This window comes from Solea senegalensis, linkage group LG7, assembly GCF_019176455.1.
Source record: "Solea senegalensis isolate Sse05_10M linkage group LG7, IFAPA_SoseM_1, whole genome shotgun sequence".
Taxonomy (NCBI): domain Eukaryota; kingdom Metazoa; phylum Chordata; class Actinopteri; order Pleuronectiformes; family Soleidae; genus Solea; species Solea senegalensis.
Window position 1 is genome coordinate 19,894,608 of NC_058027.1, and position 24,859 is coordinate 19,919,466.

At 42.0% G+C, this 24,859-nt stretch overlaps 1 protein-coding gene across 1 annotated transcript in view; it reads left to right on the forward strand.

Annotated features, from left to right (window-relative positions):
- fto (FTO alpha-ketoglutarate dependent dioxygenase) overlaps nucleotides 1–24,859 on the forward strand; it is a 114,338-nt gene that overhangs the window by 26,108 nt on the left and 63,371 nt on the right. Inside the window, exons 5-7 of the mRNA XM_044030823.1 lie at nucleotides 3,599–3,678; nucleotides 4,135–4,278; nucleotides 10,349–10,468. Coding sequence (XP_043886758.1) covers nucleotides 3,599–3,678; nucleotides 4,135–4,278; nucleotides 10,349–10,468 — 344 coding nt within the window. The remainder of the gene's footprint in view (nucleotides 1–3,598; nucleotides 3,679–4,134; nucleotides 4,279–10,348; nucleotides 10,469–24,859) is intronic.

Genomic DNA, 24,859 nt, shown 5'->3' on the forward strand with positions numbered 1-24,859 from the left:
TTTTAACCTTTTTGCCCTTTGTTGCTTTGTCAAATTCAATGAATGTGAGGACATGTATCTACATCACAGCAGAAGCATGTGTATTGTAATAAGTTAGGACTCTAGTTGGATGGATGATGGATTTTTCAAAGAGATCTATCTCATTGTAATATAATAATAACTGCAAACTCTCAATCCCTTCATCTGAAACAAGGAATGTCAAGGCACCTGCTCGGTTCCGACTTTTATTCTCCAATTTGATTTGTCCTAATTTCCATGTAATGCTGGCCATGTTACTTGGTGTCAGTCCTCGACTGCACAGACAGATGTGTCTCAATGATAAATACTGTGCCAGTGTCCCAATTCTAACGGCATAGCTGTTCCCAATGTTTGTGTAAAAATTAATACACCAAGAGGATCTTCTTTATTTCATTATTTTCTTGTTCTGCTATCTAATCGGGTCGTCAACTTCATATGTGATGATTATTCATGAAGTATGTGACCTTGTGTTGAGAGAGGCTTTCGTGTGATTAAGAGATCAGTGTTTTGATCCCTCCAACAGCAAGTATGTATATCCATCTTGGAATATATCACATATGCTGTCAGTGTTTATTATAATGAGAGTGAACTAATACCTCTCCCATCCATCCATCCATTGTCTACTGTTTTATCCTCCACATGAGGGGCACAAGGCTGCTGGTGCCGATCCTAGACGACATAGGGTGAAAGGTCATGGTACAGCCTGGACTCACAACCATGGGAAATTTAAAGTGTCCAGTTAACCTCTGCATGTTTTTGGACATGTGGGAGGAAACTGGAGAAGCCAGAGAAACCCGACACACAAAACCACAGCAGCAATACATGCACACTTCACACAGAAAGGCCCCGAACCCGGGAAGTGAACCAGCAACCTTCGTGCTGTGAGACAACAGTGCTAGCCATGCACCACTATGTGATCCCTGTATCCCTGTATCCCTCTGTTCTCCTCTGTTGCACCAACTGTCCTCGTGTCCTCTTTCCCAACATCCATGAATGATGCCCCTGTAAAATTGTGTTGCGGGGAACCACGTTTGGTGGAACATGTGCACCCGGGGAAGCAATCACTGTCGTCGAAATGGCTGAGTCAATGGCGAAAGCTTCTACAGTGAACAATGTCATCTTGCTTGAGTGATAAGACGTCTTTGTCAAAACGTGCCAGTTTTAACATGTAAGTTACTAGCCTGCAGGTTCTTGTTTTTTTTTTAAAAAAGCATAACTGTCTGGAAATGGAAGAAGGGGAGAATGACACCTGAGATACATGGCCAATGGCAGGCTCATACCCACAGCCTACATCCATTAAATCACACCAGAGCAGAGCAGACTGAAAAGCCACTGCCAGACAATGTGGACTGAGGATGACAGACTGATTTAGCCTAGTCCTGGAGAGCTAGATGGAATGCCATGATGGAAGGAAGACCACCTCAGCAGCATTCCATCGATCAGGCCTTTGAGGGAGAGTGGCTAGACAGAAGCCACTTAGTGTAACTGAGTTTTTCAAAAGGTATTTAAATGACATTTTGGTCACTCAGAAGTTGATTTTGAACAGTGCGAGCAGATCCCAAACTATCTGGTCCGGTGAATACCAAGCACTTCTCATCCCCTGGCTAATAACATCCCATATACAGACCTGATCCAGAGTGCACATGACCCGAGACTGGGAATGGCATGTAGACAAATCTCCCAACTGAATCGAAAAATGGCTTTATCATTCTTAAAGACACCAAAGTGTGGAAAAAAAGGCACTGTGTGATGTCAGTATCGGAACATTATATTACGGTTTTCTTTTGTATCCACACTATGGCTGGAGCATCTTTCAGATATGCCACTAATTTGTCATTCTGAATAATTTTTTCCAAGTAACAAATCCTGAAGTTTTTTCTCTTTGAAGTGGCTATGTTGTCATATGAGTGCAGAAATGTCTGTACTGAATATAAAGGGCTTGGAGCCAACCTCCTTTAGCTGGATAAGATTTACAATAGAACAGTCACTTTCAGGCCAGCCATGATAATAGAGTGATGGGCTGTTGTGCAGACCATTCTAATGGGACTTGACTGTCGCGGATCAGTAGGGATTTATGCTCCACTCGGCGAGTACGCCCTTGAGAGGCCAACTGCTGCACAACGATAGCAGCTCGCACAGTCCTTGGCTGTCTTACGTTTTTCTCTGTCTACCTGCATTAAAGACTTGGCTTGATGCACGAATGTGCTCCTATAAATTTGCACAGCTCCTATGCACAAAAATAAATGTTCTCACACATGCGAAGAATGCAGTCTCCAGCTTATTGGACGGGTGATTTGCCTTCACCACCATTTCAGCACCACTAAACCAAGTGTTAAAGTCAATTGTAGCAGTATTTTAGTGACACATTTCGTGGCATTAAGAGAATATTACCGTTGCGTATAACCACAGACACCATAATGACTTTTCAACACTGTTTGTCACAGGATGGCCTTTTTGAACTGCTAATGTCTGAGCTGCTGGAGGCAAATTGAATCACCATCATTTCCACCCAAATGGAATCTTAGTGGTTAAAAAAGAACAATGCAACTCTTGACACCGTGCCTGTTCAATAATCAGATTTCCAGCTCCCAATGCACAGGGGGACTGGAGAAAAGAGTTGACCCAATATATTTAAAAGCCTGCTTCCTGGAAACGGAGGACAAGTGGCAGCAGGCGCAGGGGTTGAAAGAAAGATAAATATTTATTACAGTTATCGAGTTTGCCTCTACTCCCTCCTGATCCCACTGACGCATCAGACGCGCCAAGAAAAGAGCAGATTGATGGAGATAATTTGTTATTGGATATAAACAGTTTTAAAGACGCAGAGTAATTCTGCCCAGAGACCTAATTCTTCCCAATCTCATCAGGGTGAAGAAAACAGCGGCAAGTTGTTTTGTTTGTCACCATCTTTTTTTTTTTTTTTTTTTCACCCACCAAACAATAATATCTTTCTCCCAAAACCATTTGGCTGTTTGACTTTCAAATCACAGGCATTAGACGGTGTACTCTTGCTCAAGGCGGATGTAAATATGCACATGTGCTGTGAATGACAGCTCTGTCATGGCTAAATTAATTATTGGTATGAGGCAAATAATGGCAGAGCTGAGAAACATCTATACACACAAAGAAGCACATGGAGAGATACACAGGAAACAGCAGTAAGTCCTCTTTGTAAAGCTCTTGTGATATTGGACAAATGTTTGTTGGTATGGATCTTCCATCTTGACAGATTGAGTGCAATCTGGTTTTGTTTGGTAATTAAAATTATAGTACAATGCTGCTCACTCTATTCGATGCGGTGCGGTGCAATCTGTCTGAGAGCACAAGGTGATTTACTTGTCATGTTCCTTCACGCTCTGATCTTCATCTGCTCTTCTGTTATCAGCTGTTTTTTCTTTTAATGGTCTTTTCAATTTTTAATTACTATAAATTCAAACCACACCACGATAATATCACTGCAACTGTTATTCTATTCTTCAAGTTGCTTTTTTGTAATCTGTAATGTTTTAAGTTATTACTGCTGGATTAAAATGGGGTTTCTGGTAGAACTGATAGAACTTCTTTTCTCTTTGTTTACCAGATGACCTGAACAGTACCCATCAGCACTGTGTCCTATCTGGAGACAATGCTCGCTTTAGTTCCACGCACAGAATGGCTGAGGTGAGCGGCAATCCCAGAGCGATTCAGATTTGTTTTTGAATGGTGGATAACATTTCAAGTTTTTGGTTGCAGTAAGGATTGCTCCACATACTTTATGCGCTATATTAAAGGAAAACCATCAACACTGTTTCAGGTAAATTCCAACTCCAACAAAATTCAAAAAGTGATGTTTCCGTAGCAATGGAGAGATGTTTTGAGGTCTGAAGTTTCATTTTACTAATTCAGTAAGAAAAATCATATTATAATCCAGTGAGAAGCACGATCACTTATATAAGACTTAATATACAGCCTTTTTATGCAATGCTTTCTCTGTTGATTAAAACAATGTGAAGGCTACAATATGACTGGTAGAGCTCTTTTACCTAGGTAGCTATTTTTACATGTCACACAGGTTCAAGGCCTAAACCCTGCATGGAAATTACTTGTACAACACTGTGTCTCATTCTTTTGTACCAGTGTTCCAGAGGGACCCTGACCTACATCCAGTCACGCTGCCAAGAGGCCCTGTCTAACCTCCACACTGACCCAGAGACAGGCTCCCACAGCCTGCTGGCCCTGCTGCCGACAACGCTACAGCACTGTGAGGAGATTCACAATGAGGTGGGGACATAGTGGTGTGGGTTTTTTTTTTTATTTCACATGTTTTCATGTGAATATGCATGCGTGTTTGCGTGCTTGGGCAGACATATTTCTGTGGGTTTCGCATGATTTCCTTTTTTTTAGTGTGATTAATTGTTAATATACTGTGTTAGGCTGATTTCTCCCAATTTGTGGATCTGGAACAGCGTTTGGAAAATACCTGATGCTTGTTTTTTTTCCCTAGCAGTCAACCAGAGGCCTGTACTGTGAAGCAAATTTAACGTACCCCAGATCACCTTCATTATCTGATTTTAAACACCCATCATCATCATCACAACGTGCAGGATACCTTTGTGTCTTAGTCACTTTGTCACATTGTTGCAGCCAATAGGAAGAAATAATAAAATAAAAAAAATAAAAAACAGGACAAAACAATTTACAAAGTCACTTCATGGTGATGTTCAATGTTTTGAAGAAACCAATATCATCTGAAACGCCAGGGTTAAATATGACAAACGTTTGGGGCATAATCTATTCCAATGTTAAAACTCACAGCCATTACAACATATGGCAGGATTTCATCAGGACAGGTAAAGACACTATATAATATAAAGACAAAGCGCGTCACTGTTACAGTAATAAATATTACTTTAAGGACTTTAATTCACCGAAACAACCCGGAATTTGTGCTTTGGATTCAAACACCTGTGTATGCAGTTCTGAACCAATACAAAGTGACTCATCTAATAATCTTTGGTAGAAAAATATTAGAAGTTTCATATTACAATGTCACTATCATGAATCATTTAATTTAACATTAATAATTGAATTATCAAACAATAAACCAATACATTTATTAAATAGCTGCCATGCAAAATGGCAAAAAATGGTTTGATGTGCTTCTTCTATTCCCTCTTGCATCAGGGGAGCTCCTGACCATGCTTACAGTCCTCTGAAAACATGGTAACCCTCTGTAAACAACTGAGTGGGAATCAGAGCCATTTTCTACTTTCTACTTACCTTGTTGTTTCGACTGAGGGAAGTGCCTGCAATATGAAATTCCCGTTGTTCTCATTTGTCCAGGCCTGTGATGGATTGTAAGGCAATAGCCTCTCCATATGTTATCTAAAGATGGAGTCATGCCCCGTTCCCCTCACTAACCCCTTTTCACACACAATAATGAGTGACGCTGGCTTGGTGTACTGAGGGATGGAGTGAGGTCAAAAATAGAAGCACGTGAGGGGCCGTCTGTGAAGCCATCAACCTCCCGGTTTAGCCTGCCGCGGGCCAACAGTTAATATAGCACTTCACCTCTCCCCCTTTACACCCCTGGGCTTAAAGCGCACATCGTAGCTGACGCTGGGGCCCAGGCTTCTCAGCAGGACGCCATGACAGATGAGTCTGACGTAAGGTTGTTTAAAGGTTGTAGACAATATTAATTATTCAGCATCGCCAAACAATAGCACTGTCTGTGTCAGGGGAGTGCTGCATTAGTTGAACTAGCAGCACCTGCTAGTTAGCCTCATAGCGCCACAGGATTACCAAGTATGGGCCCCACCAGGAGGGCAAGGCAGATGTACTTAGGAAAACTGGATGCTATTTATAATATTGCAGGTGCACGCATTTTTATTATGCGTATAGGTTTAAGTAAGGGGGGGATGCTCTCGGGGGCTCAAGCCCACCCTACCTGGCACTAGCAATGATCGATGCGGCCATTTGTTTGGCGTTGCCCATGAGAGCAGAACACCCACTTATGTGATGTATTGTTAGTGGAGTTATTTATGATGGGAGCACAATTTGGTGCTTGGCGGGCGCATACTGCATAGGTCGTGTTTGACATGGACGACCAAGGAGCAAACAAGCCTGAGAAGCACTGGCAGCCTGACCTGAGCAGTGCCGTATGGGCCTTTCCCTAAAAAGCGCTAAACAGTGAGCTAGCAGTGGCTGATGTGTCATTGACATTGTGCAACGAGGTGCAGGGGTGGTGGTGGGGGGGTGGGGGCAGGTTTGACATGGGTGGGTCTGGCGTGTGGCGATGATGAAGCAGAGCATTTTCCATCTGAGTATGTGTTTGGGGATGGGCCAGGATGTTGAGATGAAGTAGGGGTTGATGGGAGGCAGAGACAGAAATGAAGAAAACTGAAATTCCAACCTGTTTGTTGCAGCCCTTCTGACTGTCTCTTTCTAATCTTACCTCCTGTCTAAGGTGGCGGTGGCGGTGGTGGTGGTGGTGGTGGTGGGTGGGGGTTTAGTCTCACATAGCATCACCACACGGCCCTTGTGTGCATGTTTGTCTTTGAAATGCTAATCCTAGACACAAACGTCTTGTCTCATTTAAAGCCACTGTGTCACTTCCCAGGTGGGTGTGTGACAGAGTACCCTGAGGGACCCCTTCTAATGATGCTAGTCCCCCCACAGTAAATATTGAAGGGTGGGACAAGGTTTCAGCACATGTTCTGGCAGAAAGTAAACTGTGTGGAAGCAGGAGTGTGTGACCTTCCTGTGTCCTGTTTTTCAGGCCAGCATGTGTCCCCAGGTGGCAGGCGCTTCGGTCTTTGTTTGGCTGTGGGGCTTATAGTGGCAATATCACTGTAATCTTACAAATCACTTCTTTGAAATTATTAATGCCAGCAGTTTGTAGTCCGTGCTTGTAATTCCTCCCGTATATACCACTTTTATTACCCTTTTACAATGTTTTTAATTCATGTGAGACATGTTTATTGTTCATCCCACAGGTTTATTGAGTTTTTTTTTATGTCTTTGTACTTTGTAAGTTTGTTTTGAAAGTGCTACACAAAGAGAGATCTACCCACAAGGGATAAAATGTTCTAAAAGTAATTGGGTTTACCTGTTCTGACTTCTGCAAAGATTTACCCTGAGAAAAAAAAGATTTAATGAAGTGATTCAAGTGCAATTTAATGATTAGTCACATTGATGTGAAGTGGCTCCTCTCCACTAGCAACCAAGATGGCAGCCAGGGCCACTTTTAACTCTGTGGCCTGGGATAGAATAAAAGGAACGGATACTAACATTTTATAAATAGGAACAGGAATGTATACGGCAATATGTGTATGTACAGTATCACATAGTTGTTGTTTGACTACTCTTGCAGAGGTAAACAGAGGACGGCAGAGTGGGATCGATCCCACTCTCATCAGTTCCAACCTCAGGGCCCTGGCCGGGAAATTGATTGGACCCGCTCTGGGAATACTGTGAAGGTGCGCCTCATTAAATGGGAAAAGGGGGCTACTTGGCTTTAAGTCCAGAGTTGCCATGGCGGAGACTGGTCAACTAATGTGGGGCTAATGTGTAATTAGTGTGTCCATCACCTGGTGAGATGACAGTGACTGCCCCAGGGGAGCCACTAGGTCCCCCCTCATTCTCCCTCACAGAAAAAAACAACAAAAAATAGGTGTTACAACCACTCTCTCTTTCTCACACATCATCGATCTGTCTGCCTGGATAGGTGGCATTTAGTCTGAGTTCCCCTCTTGGTAACTCAGCTGGGTGGCCGGACACCAAATGCCACTGTGGCCAGTTGCTTTAGATGGCCTGCTTTGTGGCTGCCGCTGGCCCACACAGTGGGGGACAGGCAGCCATGTCAGCTCAAAGTGGAGACACAGGTTGACTTCTTCTCACTAAAGGACAGGCAGACAATCATAGAGTAAGAAGGAGGGACAGACAGGAAAAAAAAGGACGTCCAGTATCAGCGCTCAAAGGCTTTGTTGTGTGCTTGAGCTGTAGTGATCGAAGGGGAGTGGATTTGGAGAGTGTTGAAGCGACCATAAAGGATGACATTTCTTTGAAAATGTGTTGTATGGAGTGACTGAGAGGCTGCTGAGCAGTGCCACTGGCTGTGTATTCTGCCTGACATGCCCCGGTCCTTGCATGTCATCCCTGCTGTGATCAGAGCCTTTTGGAGGCAAATGGCAGGATGATACTGTGTGTAGCTTCTACCCAAGACAGACCTGAGTCAAGTTGTTTATGAAGATAACATTATCATTTGTTTTCACTTGTTTGGGGGGCTAAAGAGAAAGTGTTGTGCATTCTAATACAGAGATGGCCATTTGAAATGTTTTCAGTAGTGTCTCAACACCAAGCCCAAGCAAGTCTTCTTGCCTACTAATGTCACCTTGGGGCCCATTTTTTCAAGTGTTTTTGTGGCACTTTTGTTTCTATGGACCTTGAGTTTGTGAGTTTTTTGTTGCCGTAGCGTGTTGAAAGGAAATGTGTGGATACTGCAACTGCAAGTACACAATACTGAGCATTCAGGCTGAAATCAGCTCTGCATTCAGACAGTGCAAGGTGGGGATGTGTTGCTTGAGGTGCTGATGAGACATAATTAAGTTCCAGTCCAGCTTGAAACTTTTCAAATACCACAAAACACCGCACACAGTGGTCTATAATCCCATAAAATATGATCTTACTTGAATTTAAATCACAGTGGTCAGTTTTCTGAGTCTCTGCTCGCAGTGACATGTGCAGTAAAAAGTAGATAATAGTCCAGCTGACTGTGGGTTGTTTGACTCCTACCACGCCACTGGCACGTCCACGTCACCAGTGGACTGGCCTCATTGATACGAATGAGAGGGCTGTGATTTTAGACTGAGCTGAAATTGGTCTGAACTTATTAGCCAGTACAAATTAGCTGTATACGAGCGTAATTTGTAGGAGACAGGGTTAGATGAGAGTTAATGACTGTCTCATCGGAAAAAAAAATCTCTTCATGAAAATAATGCAACTGGAAACACGGGCAAAATGTGCTCGTCGAGCTTTTGAGGCTTAAGACCTTTTGGGGAGAGCTAATCTGCCGTTGTGAGTTTATAGATATTTTCGCAGGCTACAGCTCTGTTAGAAGAACAATAAACAAAATTGTTCACAGAAAAGGAACAATAGCTCCCTCAGTCCCATGTGATGTGCGTCTCCTTTGTATGCAACTACATCTTGTGTCATACAGTTGTCTGCGTCGAAATGTAATAGAGCGTGCATTGTTTTGGGTGGATGATGCTTTGTAGGACGTTTTGGGGGAGGGCAACTCGCAGCGTCTCGCACTTGCGTTTGCAGCAAACGGGGCAATCTTTGACACACACGCTCACATCGGCAATTGTATGCACAGACATTAACAAAGCCACTAATGCACCTATGTAGAGAGATACAGGCAGGGGCACAAACACAGCGATCCTCACGCACAGAAAGGCGCGCTTAGAAGGAGATAGGCTACACCTGGTTACACGGAGCATCCTTGTGAGGATTAAATCGGCACTTCAAAAGAGCAGGAAAGAGAAACACTCGTGGCAGAGGAGAGGGGAGCAATTTTCGAGCTGGGAATGTAATCTCAAGATGGAGGGAGAGTGTCAGAGAGGAGGGAAAGGAAGGGAGGGAGGTGAAAGAGGAGAAGAGGAAGAGGGTGGAGTTTTCAGGTGTACTGACTGGAAAGTGTTTGTCAGAGTGTGTGTGTGTGTGTGTGTGTGAACCGACATTCATAAACAGTATGTGTGTGTCTGTTGTTTGGTAAGGGTGTGGTTGTACTGTATGTGTTAGGGGCATTTTTTTTACATGTGTAATTAAAAACTGTGTCCTTACTGTGAATGTACTTTATTTAGTACATGCATTAATATTTAAAAAATATTTAATTAATTAATATTTAAAAAAACGAAAACATCTTTCACATTTCCTTATGCACAACACTGCAAAATTTTATTTTAGGTTGTATTTTTGTAAATTTATAAAACTCCAATGTATTTCTTATTACAATTTAACTTTACTTAGAAAGTAAAAAAAAAAGGCAATATTGTATTTTAAGTTATTGTTATATTAATCTACATAATTGTTCTGGTTGTAAGTTAATTGACTATTTTGGAATACATTTCAAATTAGGCTAAAGGTATTGTATTTAATGTATGTATTTAGTAAAAGTAGATGCATTATCTATAAAGACATGTAAAGTTACATCGATATACCTCATATGATATATTCAAAATGTATTATAAAATGGTATTTACAAATGTTTTTGCGGCTTCAGTTTTTCAGATGCATGGGTTAGATTTATTTTTTTTATTATTATTTATGTTATTTATGTGTGTTTTCTCAGGTGGAGTTTGAGTGGCTGCGACAGTACTGGTTTCAGGGACAGCGCTATGCCCGCTTCTGCAGCTGGTGGACCAGACCAATGGAGCAACTTGAGAAAGACTGGAGGCTCATGGAGACCATGGTAAAGCCACACTCAGATCCTATAGTCGGCCTCACCGTGTTGTTTTAGCCTGTGTAATTCACTGTATCATTGACTCAGAGTTGTGTAATAGAATTTATTTCCTTCGTAATATCCAAGAACACACACACTAACTTCAGACCTACCCAACTTGACTCTGCTCCCACTTATTTTTTAGAAAATAGAACGTGTTCATATAGGTTTTAGAAATATATGCCTTTTGTATTTTGTAAATATTATTATATATTAAATATTAGGAAAATATTATTTTTAAAAATGCATCTGGATGTAATACTATATTGCAATTAATACAACCACCTTAAAAAATGATTAACGGGAAATAATAATAATAATGAAAATAATAACGCTAATGATAATAATTATAATACTCATTACAAGAATAATAATGATGATGATAAAATATCAGCGACCCAATTTATGTCATAACAAAGGTTTTCTCCCTTCTAAATGCTCAACATGCCTCTGCCTGTGCTTTTTATACAAACCACATTAGTAACCTGCTGTCCAGTAATGCTCAACAAAAGGGAGGGTGTGTTAAAAAAATTACATGATTACATGGATTGTCAAACTTCTCACCACGGTGCATTGTTAAAGATGTGTCACGCGTTTGTTGCAGCCTCACAGAAGTTTTATGAGAGGAGGAAACACAGGAAACGCGAGGCTATTAGTTAGACGTGAATCACTTAAAGTGGTCAGACTTGTAATTAAGACACCTCACCTCACAACGTGCGGCACACAGACGCAGATGCATGGGTGCCGCTGACCCTTCCTTCTCTCATCGCCAGATTTCAAAGACTGTGCATGTCCGTGTGTGTATGTGTATGTACATAACATCCAGACGCCGGAAACAGCAGGGGGCACTCTTGTATCACTGTAGCTGCAGCAGAGGGACTGAAAGAGCCTTTCTCCCCTCCATGCTCTCCCTCTGTGTGTGTGTGTCTTTATGTCTCTCGCCCATTCCTGCTGTCTCTGGGAGCTCTCTGTCAGTGTGGAGTGCTGAGCAGTAATCACATCTAATGCTCAGGCGGGGATAAAGACAGGGCCTGGAGAGCAGTACCGCTGCTGCTGACACTGCCCAGCTCTAGTCTTAGTCTCTCTCTCCTTCTCTCTCTCTCTCTCTCTCTCTCAAACAGCCTGGCAGAAGGTTGGTGAAGGTGTGTGTGGGGGAGTTAGTAGACAGGGGCTAAACTCGTGGAGGGCTCCACCTCTGGGCCCAGATGAAGTGTGTGATTTGGACCTGTATTTAGAGAAGGGCACCGGTGAAATGTGAGGTCTTTCGCTTGCTCTGTTGCCGTGTCACATACAAGCGATCCATCTCCACTGTGTGCGTGTCCACATGTGGATTTCTGTCACGCAATGGAAACTTGGTATCAAACTTTATAAAATTCAGCACATAAAATGGAAATCTATTTGTATGTAAATATATACACATATATTTAAAAAAAAAAATACAATTATTGAATATACTGAATTCGCTGATATAAATATATCCTGTATCTGTAAAAAGAATTACATGTAGTATTTCTATGCTGTATTTTTTGCACGTCAATCTCCTGTGTGTGTGTGTGTGTGTGTGTGTGTGTTGACAGCAGCATTAATTCCACCAGTCTCCATTCCTTGACCAAAATTAATAATAACTTTATGTCAAATCATGTCAAAGCAAGTATGTGTCTTGTGGAGGAGTGTGTATTGAACCCGCGTTAAAAAAAAAAAATAACTAAATAACACACTGGCGAGCGCAATACGTGTAACGATTCACTGTTGTGATGAAAGACAACATTATTGCTCTGGCAAGCAATATTTACATACATGCATCGACCTCTGATACGCTGATGAAAAGCACTTTATAGATATGACTTATAGATTTTTCCCTTTGCAAGCTCCGCTAGCTGGAGCTTTTCTGCAGTTAGATTAAAACACATTTCTCTAAATTACCATGAGTCATTTAAATTAGGTGGGTTCCTCCCTTCATTCTTTTATTGCATATATTTTACATTTTCAAGGCGGCAATTGACAGCACAGTGTAATTTAGTGAAAGACGAGTGACCCGCTGTGTGCTGATGCTGTTTTCCATTTATTTATTTAGGTTTTTTTTCTTACTCTCGTCTGCCGAGTGCATTTTAATACAGCATTATTTTTGTCCAATTTGATATCACCACGGGTTGTTTTAAAATAACAAATACATGTCTCTTTAAATAGAGCTTATAAAATGTGTTGTTTCATACACTGTGCTGTAGCAATAAAACAGCCTATTGTTTTATCCTGCTAAAATAGCAATACAAACAGCCAGCCTTCCTCTCTTTATTGTCATACTTAGCACAGAGTGTTGCGGGATGTGCAGGGCCATGTGTGTGTTTGTTAGTCTGTACGGAGAATATTGCAATGTGGCGGGACCAGCTCCTGTTTATGGATACTGTCTCTCCCTGGGGCTGTCTCTCGCTCTCTCTCTCTCTCTCTAGCTCCTCTGCCTGTTGTCATGCAAATGCTTATCCTTCCATTTGAATGGCATTCTGATAAAATACATAAATAAATAAAGAAAGAATTGAAACAAAACACGTCCACTCGCATTCGGTGCCGAGCAAATTCAAGTGGCTCCTTGATAGCAGCAAAAAAAAAAAGATGCGGCTCTGAATCGCAACTGCGAAATGTTCAGGCAAAAAAGAATATAATGTGTGTACGAGCGAACGTGGTAAAGGTAAAGGTTGTTTTTGGAGCGTGGAAAAGGACATTAACTCAAAGGTTTTATATTCACTTGTGATCCACGGCGCTGACGTTCCTGGTTCTCCACCTGATGTTCCCTCAGGACTCTGCTATCACGGATATCATACAATTGTGACATTTCCATAAACTAGCAACAATGAATCGCTTCTGTCTGACTGACAATAGACGGAGAGACTTGGCTTTATGCAGAATATTTTAAATACTGGTGTGGTATTTTTTTATTTTTTTTTTATCTTTCCCTCTTTTCATTGTGGGGGAGAAGCGACAGCAACAGCCCATGAGCACGTCTTCCTCTTATTTATTTGTTTTCTCCTGTCCTGTGTGCATGTCTCTGTGTGTGTGTGTGTGTGTGCGTGCGTGATGTTAATGTATGCACTCGGCTTGACTTTAATTGATTTAGCAGCTCTGCTTGCACAGTACAGCTTTTTCCCTAATTTGTCACTTTCCTGACTTCTGTGGCTGCTCATCTAGCGACTTCAAAAGCCACCGCAGCTGCAAAGAGATTTCTGTACACTCAGTCTCCCTGTACCTCTCTCTCTTTATGTTCTTTCTTTCTCTTCTTCTCACCTCCTCTCTCTCTCTCGCTCTCTCTCTTGCCATCTCTGTCTCTACCTCACACTTTCCTCCATATTTGACAGGAGAACGAGCCTTGTAGATGGAAATCTTTTCAACATATATCAAGGAAATTAATCTACTTTCATAATAAATGGGATCCACTCCGTTGGATACATTTGTATAATTCAAGACGTACAAAACAGGAAGTAGTATGGGGCCATGTCTTCCTCTTCTCTGTTCACCCACCCTGTCACTCCCTGTTTTCCAATGGTTTGCTCTCATACACACACACACACACACACATACACAGTACACTCTTGTTTTCTTATTGTGTGACAAAATATACCTCCTCTGATTTATAACCGAGGGTGGCTCCCACAGCGTTCATACATACCTTTGTGTGTGAGGGGCATGTGCGTGCGTGCGTGCGTGTGCAAGGATGCGCTCGGTGACCATATCATCTTCTCCCCTCGCGTTAACATCAGTCTGCAGAAACACTCTGGCCTGCGGAGGAGGGTTACACTGCAACTGTACACACCCTGGCCTTGGTCACCATCGATAGCTTATTAGGTTATTGACCTGAGCGCGTGGAGGGTGGGTTCTCAGGAGGCAGTGGAGGAGGGAGGGTTGTGAGTTTTAGGGCGAGACAGAAGGGAGAAAAAAACCCGGAGCGGGTTGTGTGTGTTGGGAGGAGGGTGGTGGGTGGTGGTGGTGGTGGGGTGGGGGTCAATGTAAATGTTATTGCTGTGTGAGCTCATTTGATCAAAGTCCTGGAAAGGTTAAGCGAATCCAATCTGGTTTTGTATGGCAGAGTGGAGACACAGGCGCTAGGGAAGAAACCCCCAGGACGGAGAATGGATTATCATATTGGCGCTGGAGTAGCAGGGGCCTCTGACGGACAGTTTACCCTGCCCGTAATGAGTTTAGACAGCAATTGGCCTTAATAACCTTTATTGACTTCAGCGGGTCAGTGCCAAGAATCTAATTATCAAAGTGTATCAATTTCATTGGAGTTTAGAGTTGCACCGCTCAAAATAATTATTTTTAAGGTCGGGCTGGGGCAATTAATCCCCTCTCCACTTATTTGATGGCTTTGTAAAACATTATAAATGTTATGGTTTCTGTTGTGTGTTTCGCTGTAAATAATTTCAGGGGGCAATCTTTTTAAATGTATTATTTTGGAGAGGAAGCCATGCTGGTCCGTGTGAGGTGGGGGGGAAAGACGGCACACGTGTGGAAAGCCAGACCAGAGTGGAACAATGCTGCACATGTTTACCAGAAGTCATTTTTCTCTCTTACTCTCTCACTATTTTACTTGCGCTCACTTTTATACCCACTTTATATGCGCACATGGAACCCAGATTAATTATAAGTGTGAACTAAGCAGTAAACTGTTTAAAGACCATTTTTATTGCTCATTATGGAGCCATTTATTATCTCTTACATTAAATCACACCGTGTTCATGCAACACATTGTTGTGCATTTCAAGTGCCACACTGTGGAAATAGGCACATACATTTATTATATTCTAACTCTTTGCAGTTCTGGGGGTGTATGTGTTGCGTTTGTGTGTCTGCATGTTAATCCATGTATCCTTATGTGTGTGAGCAGTGTGTCCACATGGAGCGCGAGTGAAGGAATTATATGTGCAGCTGCACAGTAGTTTATCCCTCATTGACAGTCAATATACCTGGATACGAGCAGCTGTTTCTCCTTATCGCGCCACAAAGACTAGAGGCCTAAGCCACACGCTCATCATCGCACGGCCTTGTTTACCTACAGCTCTATATTAGCTGGCTTGCTTTGCCCTATTTAGGCGGCGCTGTATAAAAGCGAAATTACTCAAAGATTATTGTTATTATTCATTTAAATAGGAAGTATATGGCTGATAATACATTTTACATCATGCAGCGGCTTGTGTTTGGAAATATAAAATGAAAAAGAGCAGGAAGAGACGGCGAGGGGGGGGGTGTAGCGTAGCAGTGCAAAGGTATTTTCGATTCTCTTTGAAGTCCCTATTCAACAGGGTAAGCTGAATTTTCAGCAGTGCCTGATAGTGTTCTGCGTAAATGCTTAAAGCCCTTTGGAGAATTTTCTTGGGCAGATACGCGGTGGCTTGAAGGGAGCGTTTATGTTACCTGGAGCCAGTGCAGCCCACAGCTTTGTACCTAAAGATGTACACTAGTAGTGAATGGAATCCCACAGAGATTTTTCTATGACAGAATCTCAGTGCAACATCACTGTACGCCAAACAGGGAATAGAGCTCCGAAACAGGTTTAACCCTGTCACTCCTTGGCTGGTGTTTATATATAATGTTAACAAAGACACAAAGGGACAGAAAAGTGCGGCATAGACACACACTAGTAAACATAAAAGAAACCAAAGTAACACATAGAATTGGAGAGTCTGACTGCACTTGAAATCTCCTTTCATGCATTTATTCTGAAGCTACAAAATATTGCAATGCATCAATATTCAGCTATTTTTCAATTATGACACAGTGGAATAAAAGTGACTCATTGAAATGAGCACACGCATGCACGCACGCACACACACAAACTGGGCTGCCAATCATGCTTCCTTGTGTTGTCACCTTCATAGTGTGCCAGTTTATTTTATCTTCTTCAGTGCAATTCCTTGCGGAGCACTATCTCATTTAAAATGATTGAAATTATCTCTCCTCTAAGTATTTAATTATTTCTCAGTCACAGGATGTGGCTCTCTTTCCTGAACGTGGGGATGACTGTTGCATTTTCCCTCAGACCTGGGCAACGTTTCTCCACGTGAAAGGCTGAATTTGGAACGCGTTAGATGAACGTAGCTGTTATCGACACAATGTCCTCAATGTGGAAACTGCAAATGAAACGATGCTGTCGTTTTACTGTCATCCATGAATGAGGATGAGTTCATTGATAAGTCCCTCTAATTTTTATTTGGTGTGTGTGTGTACCCGTGATTGAAGGACACCTCGTTCTTACAGTGAGGGATTGGGGAGTTTTATTGTCAGTGGTTTGGATAATTTATTTTGTTTGTCTGCAAATTGTGATGTTGACAGCGTTTTTTACTGTGTCAGCGGGCTTTGAAGGCGGCTTGTCTCGTCTTCTTAGAAAACAAATGAGCACTTTACAGAGACTGATCTGCCTGATCCGCTTAGCAGCTCCCTCAATCCCTGTATTTATTTATTTACTTATTTATTTACTTATTCATTTACTTACCTCTGTATGGATTTGGTTTGATTTCTCTCCCTCTCCTCATGGCCACCCCCTCCTCTTCCTCTCCCTCTCGTCTTCCTTGGCCCTGATCAGCAAGATAAGCCTTCAGAGGAGGAGAGATAACATCCAATAAAATAGTAAAGAGGAATTATGGGGCAGCCCAGATAAATCACTGCTCAGATTAATCGCATTCAGTGAGGACGGCGGGCTTGGCTTCAGGGGCCCAGCTTCTTCCTGTGTCATACCAACACAGCCAGAGTGATGTGAGGAAGGATCATGTGTGTGTGTGTGTGGGTGTGCTGAAAAGTGCCTTGATGGTGTAAAAAGTATAAAAAGATTGAAGAGAGATTTCGAAGCATCTTATAAGCATGCCCTCCTTATAGCTGACTGTAAACATACTAACCAGCACTTGTTCCACTACTTTGATACAGGTGTAATTATTTACTTTTTTTGGGGAATAATGTCAGGGTGGTGGGGTGAAAGGGATGGCAACAGACACGAGAAAACACATTGGTTTAGTCACTTAAAGTCCTGTTCAGCGAGTGTTCAATATTGATCATGTTCATAAAAACAGAAATGCACATTCTAAGTTGTGCTGAATGTGTAGAGTATGAGTAAGAAGAGAACCCTCTGAGCCTTTTGTGCACAAATAACAAATCAAATCAAATCATGTGTATCTGAATGTGGATCCTCCTCAGCTCCGCTGGTTGATATCCTTATTATTGTTTATCTGCAGGTCAACTCATATTCATTTCACATTTATTTGTACAATCCCTTATCACAGCTGCAGTCTCCGAGGGCTTCCTATCACCCACGCAGCGAAACAATAAATAAAGTTATTATTAATGAAAATGAAAGCGGTCCACTACTGACTGCAGCGACCAAAAAAAAAGAAATCCCACCAAAATCTGATTAGGAACACAAATGGTTTATAATAATGTCAATAACCTGGCTTTATTGAGGTTTTTTTGCGGTCAAAAAATCTCAAGTGTAAAACTATCTCTGTAAAACACACAACAAAAAAGGTCAAATATCACTGGGTTACTGAATTACACTTAACGTGTCTTTGATTAAGGCTTAGGCTTTAGGTCTCCAATGTGATTAAGCCTTGATCCATAATCAGCTTTTTGTTCAAATCTTTCAACTAGTGCGGAAAAAAATAGCGACTGCTTAATTCCACAACACCTGTCTAATGCTTTCAAAATAACTGCAGCAGCTTTTGTTGTTCTGAGGTACACAAATCCGTCTTTGAAAGCAATTAACACGAAGAATGACTTGATACTGATGGGAAGTCGGTGTAAAATTGTTTGATTCGCGTGAAGAAATACAAAAAGGAGGAAGATATACAGGGGGAAGATTGTTGACGGTGATTGTGTGATTTCTTTGGGGAGGTGGAGGAGGTGCAACATGGAGGTGTGTTTATTTTCAGAGATGAGTGGAATAGAGAGATAACGATTAGGATTTGAGTTCAGATTGTGAAGGTGAACCAAGAGAAAAGCTGAGGCTGGAGACAAGGAGATGGGACTGGAGTCATGGGAGTCATGAGACTTTTCTTTCTTGATCTGTGCATCTTTTAAACCAAACCTGATCTCTGATAATGGACATTTCCTCTCATGTGTTATTTACACTCACCAGTTACACCGCTGACTTGCCAGCACTGATAAGTTCACCTTGGAACTTTCGATTTTAGTAACAACTATTATAAATAACTGATGGTTGAACAATGACTCTTAGAGCAGATTTTTTTGCTTGATGATGCGACGGCGGGCCTTCCAGCTTGTGAAACACTTCCAGCCTCGCATCCTTCCTTCCCCTGTAGATAGAGCGATCTGATAGGTGGTGTTAAATGGGTGAGATGTAGGACAGCATAATTAACACTAGTCCTTTAGCAGGCCCCGCCTCACTCCACTGGGAGCACCCAATATAGTGCTCATTAATTTCTATTTGTGCGTAATGAGAGGGTCATGTTGGATGTAATAAATGGCTCTTTTATTTGGGTATAAGCTACGGGGCGGCATCCTTTCCTGGCTAAGAGTCTCATAAACACCCTTTAGGATCTCTCATCAGCCTCCCTGGGTGGGGGGCAATCACAGATACACATACGTACATAACACAGTTTGTCGGGGGTACTTTGTAAATGTGTGAAAAACACACGTGTAGAGAGACTTGAGTCATATTTAACATGTTGCCTCGTCAGTATCATATATTTAAAACAAGTTAAAACCTTTAAAACAACACCCTAGATAAATACCTTAATTCCCATATTATTATTTAATAAAAGTTAAGTAAAAATGTAAGTTCTTTAAAACAACATCCGAGATAGATGCATCGTATTACCATACATTGCATTTATTATACACATTATATTTCTAGACATGTGGTATCGTATTGTTTTCCCTTCAGTGTGTTTGTTCCTTTATAGTTTGTTATTTTAAGTTCAGATTGTTTCCTCATGGGCTGGGCTCAGATACTCATCTGACATGACGTGATATGATGACTGATAAACCTATAATGCAAATGATAAGTGGAAAAATATGAAAAGATCAAGATATAATACATCATTCGTCTTTAAACAAAAAAAAAAAAAATCATTATAAATATCAGATAAAGATGTAAATCTGTCTGACATGTAGTGTAGTCCCCATTTAGTTAATTAGATTATATTCATATACTCCACAGAGGAATATCTTGTGAGAGCGAGGATAGTTTGTACAGAACATGTGCATGTGACTTCTTTGCCAGATTGTTGTAGACAGCATTTTATACAGAATGGGAGTCCATAATCCACTTATATGTTACTGCTTCATGGTGTGTGCCATTGTCTATTACGGGGTAGCCATGCAGCGTGGAGAGAATTGTATGAGGCAAAAGGGCTATATCCATAGTAGAGTAGCGGCAGATTAAACTCACTGCTCATAGTGGTTTAAATAGTCTGTCCAAGGATTTGATGTAAAATGATGCAGCAGATTATAAATCGATCATTCTCAATCCATAGTAATAAATTAGGCAAATAATAACATCACTAGCAAGCAAAGCCAATGTAAAATGTTGACCCTTGTTTATCCATCATCTTAAGGTTTGTCTCCCAATGATGCTGCACACTGACTTAATGTATTTCCGTCCGACCATATTCCTATCAGAGCTTTTACCTCGTTCTCACCCCACGTTTTTCCCGGCGATCGATCTACACGCGGGTATGTTTTGGTTGTGTTTACCCACAATGCATTGTCGTCCTCTTCCTGCCTGACCTACATCTTATAAGGCGGACCAGAGTTTGCTTCTTTGATGCACTTTCCAAGCAAACAAAGTAGGGCGTGAATGTACACTCTTTCACAATTAATGTCAGCCGAGTCACGTGAACGGCTTGTTTACGTTTACCGTAACGTCCTCCATTCCGATGCAAACACACAAGAGAATCTCTACCCTTCTAACTTTGCGTAGTCCATCAAAACTTTGTAACAGTTCAGCCCCTGCAGGCAACCCCCTGCCTCCCCCTACCTAATGAAACAAAACTGCTCTATGTGAGTGTGTCTAGATGGATGGAAACCCATTTTATTGGTTTAGCATTTTTATTTTTTTTTCCTGAAGACCTGAAGTATGGTGTGGTGTGCGTAACGCTGTAACTCCGGGGCTGGCTTTGGCCCCAGTCAGCAAAAAGCTTTTTACTGGCAGGAGAGTGAGGTGCTGATCACAATCTGCTATCTAGCTAAAATCTAGACTCGGCTTTCATATACTGAAAGAGAGAAAGGGAGTTTTAACAGAGTAGAAGGTGCTTTAGTGTCACGCTCATCACAGACATCTCTGTCCAGCTCTGTCTTCGTTGTCTTGAATTAGTCAAAGCACCTCTCCAGGCTTTCTCGTGATGGATTGATGATGCATTCTTGCCAGGCCAGTGAGGAGTTACGGTGTTTGTGTGTGTGTTGTCCCAGCCTGCTGGAGAGCTCATTCAGACAAAGAACTATGTGGTTTAGCCATTAAGGCAAACTGAATCCACACTCCTTATCATGAGATGGAGACAAAAGCCTTGCAAGGAACCGACCAGTGAATTTTTATGTGATATTCGTGGGCCCACTGGACTACGAGCCATCAACAGATTTTCCTTTTCTTCTTGCCACCAAAAAGGGAGCAGCACAAAAGCTTCGGAGTTCTGCTTCATTGGACCCTGTGGAAAGCATATGTCCTTCTATCCCGCTTGTATTCTGCCCAGAAGATGGACAGCCGTTGGGGCCATAGAAAGCATCCCTGCCCACTTGTGTGTGACACAATGCCTTCAAACAAAATCACTTGTCAGGGGTCTTCCCTTTTTGGGAGGTTCCGCCCCACCCCCGAAGTCTTTGTCACTTTAAACATGTTACTCTAATGTTTCAGACACATTTTTCTAATGTTTTACACTCCATATAATCTGCTGTGCGTAGCAAAGCCTATTTTACTGGCTGACATAATTGATGGTGCCTGCAACCTTGCAAGGGTCAATCAGGCAGAAAGGCCTTGGTTTCGGTCACCAAGGAGATCACAGAGAACACATTCTCGCAACCACACACAAGTGCACACAGACAGAGCAGTAAAGTTCTGGGTCTTTAGATTGAATACATTGAATAATATTTGCTTATTTTAAAAGACTTTGAATAAAAAGAATAGTTTCTTCATCAGTATTTTCTTCTGTGTATACATTTTACAGAGCTGCTTGATCATGTGCTTATAAGTTTAAATAAGGAGGCTGTTTAATAAGCTTGGTTTACTTTCCATTGTTATTATTACTATTATTGGATTTGGAATACATTTTTTGAAAGGTTCCATGAAGTCAGTGCTGTGAAAATTACACTAGTAAATGTTTTACAGTTGACTCAAAAGGCCCATATAAGGATGCACTTGCACGTGATCTTCATATGATCTTTGAGTGATTGTCCTTTCATTTTTATGGAGCTGCCTTCCCACATTAACTTCCGTGTTCCCTCGTTGATTACATCCAAGACTATGTTTCTTTGTCTGCACCGAACAAACGATGTTGACTCCCTTTACTTCTCCCTGCACGTACGAACACACACACAATCAGCCAATTTATCATAAAGGAGCAAATTTGATTTCATATATTCCTCCATTTTTACGCCGTGGCTGATCACATGGCATCAGGAAGACGGCACAAAAAATAAACAAGCACACATACACTTATAAAGTGTGATGTCACAGAAAGGCAAATGTAGTCTAATTTATTTCCTCCTGGGCTAATATAATTTTTCCACTGGGGGAGAGCTGCCACCACCTAAAGAATAAAGTAAGTCAGTGTTGGTGAACAGACACAGACTGGAAGTGGCCACGGCAGGATCGCAGCTCCCATGTTGTTTATATCTGTGAACAGAAGATATCCATTACACTGAGCAAGGTGCCTTATGCCTTTTTCCACCAGTGGCCGAGATGATATTGGTTTCTTGTATTAGGAGAGGAGAGGGGGATTGAGACAGCTAAGAGTCTGCCAAAGTCCCACTCCCTAAGACTGATAAAATCAGATGTCAGAGCAGCTCACTTCTAACTATGACAAACATCAGTGGAGAACCTGGAAATATAGACATAAAGAGCTTGAGATACTTTGCCAATGTGGTAGTTTTGTTTTGTAAACGTTGTACATGATTCATTGTTAATTGTCTAAATCATCTTAAGAGTTCAGTCACTACCTGGTAATTGGCAGCATTAATTAATCTAACACATGTGATTAATAAAATGTTTCCATCAATACATTTGACATTGTTGATTATAGAAACGGATTCCTTACAAGCAGCAGATGTACTAAATAACAGAGTCCGTTTGGGTTTAAAGTCCCACATGACGCAATTTGTTCAAGAACCAGAAGGTTGACAGTCTCTCCTGCAGCTGAAAGGGATTATCATTTTTAAAATATCTCACTCTCTGTCGAGTTACTCAGTTGAGACTGGCCTTCAAATGTAGCAAATGTAATCTTTGGTTTTAAGTTTTCTTTTTTGTTTTGTTTTTTTTGGAGTGAATGGCCCTGGTGGTGGTGGCTTAACAGTCAAAAACCATAGAGGAGCTTACAGTTGGGGACACGCCTACATCCATATGGGCACGCAGAGAGGATGTGCTGGTCTGTTGCTGGACCTGTTACTCAAGCTATTGTCATAGAGGTGAGTCTGGAAGAGGTGCACTTATTTTTTGTAGGGGAGGCACCATGGTAGCCAACACTTAGGAAGTATTCAGTGTTAATTTTTAGGTAATTATCTATTCATTTGAATTATTTGGACTATTCTGGTCTAAAATCACCTCCCCCACTTGAAATAGTTCATAAACAGGGTTAAGGTTTAAGGTAGTGACAGTGAGTTTAAGGGTAATCTGGGTTCCTTGAAAGAACTGGTCTGGAGTCAGCAAATACATTTCATGGGGTGTTAATAGTTTCTCAGACACGCTGGTTTTTGGCTAGTAGAGTGTAAACCTTCAGATCTGTGTCCATCTTTTTTTTTTTGTTTAAACCTCTCACCCTTTGAGCACTTGTTTCTTAGCTATTATGTGTGCTGAGACAGTTATTATATTTAGTTTAAAGAGATGTACACCATATTGCTCTGTGTGCAGCAACAGAGCCTCCTTTATGTTATTCTGTGCTGAATGAGTGACATGTTGTTATGTGAAAGAATAGACAGATGCTTGTTGGTGTTAAGATATAGTCCTGGCTTGAGGTGTTAGTGAGCCGCCCCAGGCTGCCCTCCAGCCAACCTATACTTGGAACGCTATCATCACTCCAACTCTCCACCAACCACAATATCACCTTAGCGAGGCTGTGTGTTTGTTTACCTACCCTGGTTCTGCACAGGGCCAGAAATGTTTATGCCTATCTGTAGTAAAATAGACAATGTTGAGTTTGGGGCCTGGGGACCAGCAATGGGGCACTGAAGTCCTCCTTGTCCTCTTGTTCACCTCAAGATGTGGCCTGGGTCAGGAGGACATCTGTGGTCAGCATCAGGCACAGAGAGGTGGACATTGAGGACAGCTACTGTCATCAAGAGGTAAATAGGAGGAAAGAAGGGGCTGATTAGTGCTAATACAAGCCCCGAGACAAAGGTCTGTGGTCTGGGCATAGCTGACAGAGGCTGGGCTTGACCAGTAAACAACCAGTGGGGTGTCTAAATGGCCGAGGGATCAGCCTGGGGCTAGACCTGGATATTTCTCTCAGCACCGGGTCTTCTAAACATAAGACTATACACGCACACACACACACACACACACTAACATGCAAAGACATGCTTACATTTTCAATGTGAGGAGGTTTGGTAGATCACATTGCAGCTTCACCATCTCTGAGTTGGGACACAAAAAAAGCAATTACACGTTTAAAAATTTTATTTTGGCACACTTAACCTCAATGAACTACACTGCCAGGCCTGTCTTTCTCACTTGTTTGACACCCAAGCCTCCTATGTGAGGAGCTCAAGCAAGCTTAGGATCCTGCGAGAGCTTCGGATTCAGTTGCGAATCGCTTGCTCTTCCGTGCTGCGCTTGAACCTTGAAAACTGGGCTCCACGACCGGCGCGACAATATGATATCCATCGGCTGAGATGGTGATACACTCTGAATGCACTTTCTGGCACTTTCTTAGCCTGTCACTCATCGCTGGAGGGTGGGGTTTGAGCCAAACTCAACGGTACAGTTTCCATAGGCGGACAGCTGACCCTTCTACCTCCTGGTCACCGTAATCTTTGGTGTCTTCTCTGAATCAGGTGTAATCTGTCACACATTGCCATGTGTTTTGACACCTGTCCTGTGTGGTGTGGAGGAAGTAAGCATATTACTCTGTCGGCAAATCACACTCCGCGCCTTTGGAAAACGTGTACAAACACAGACAGTCAAACCTATCTTCACATGAATTAAGACAGACAGGTGAA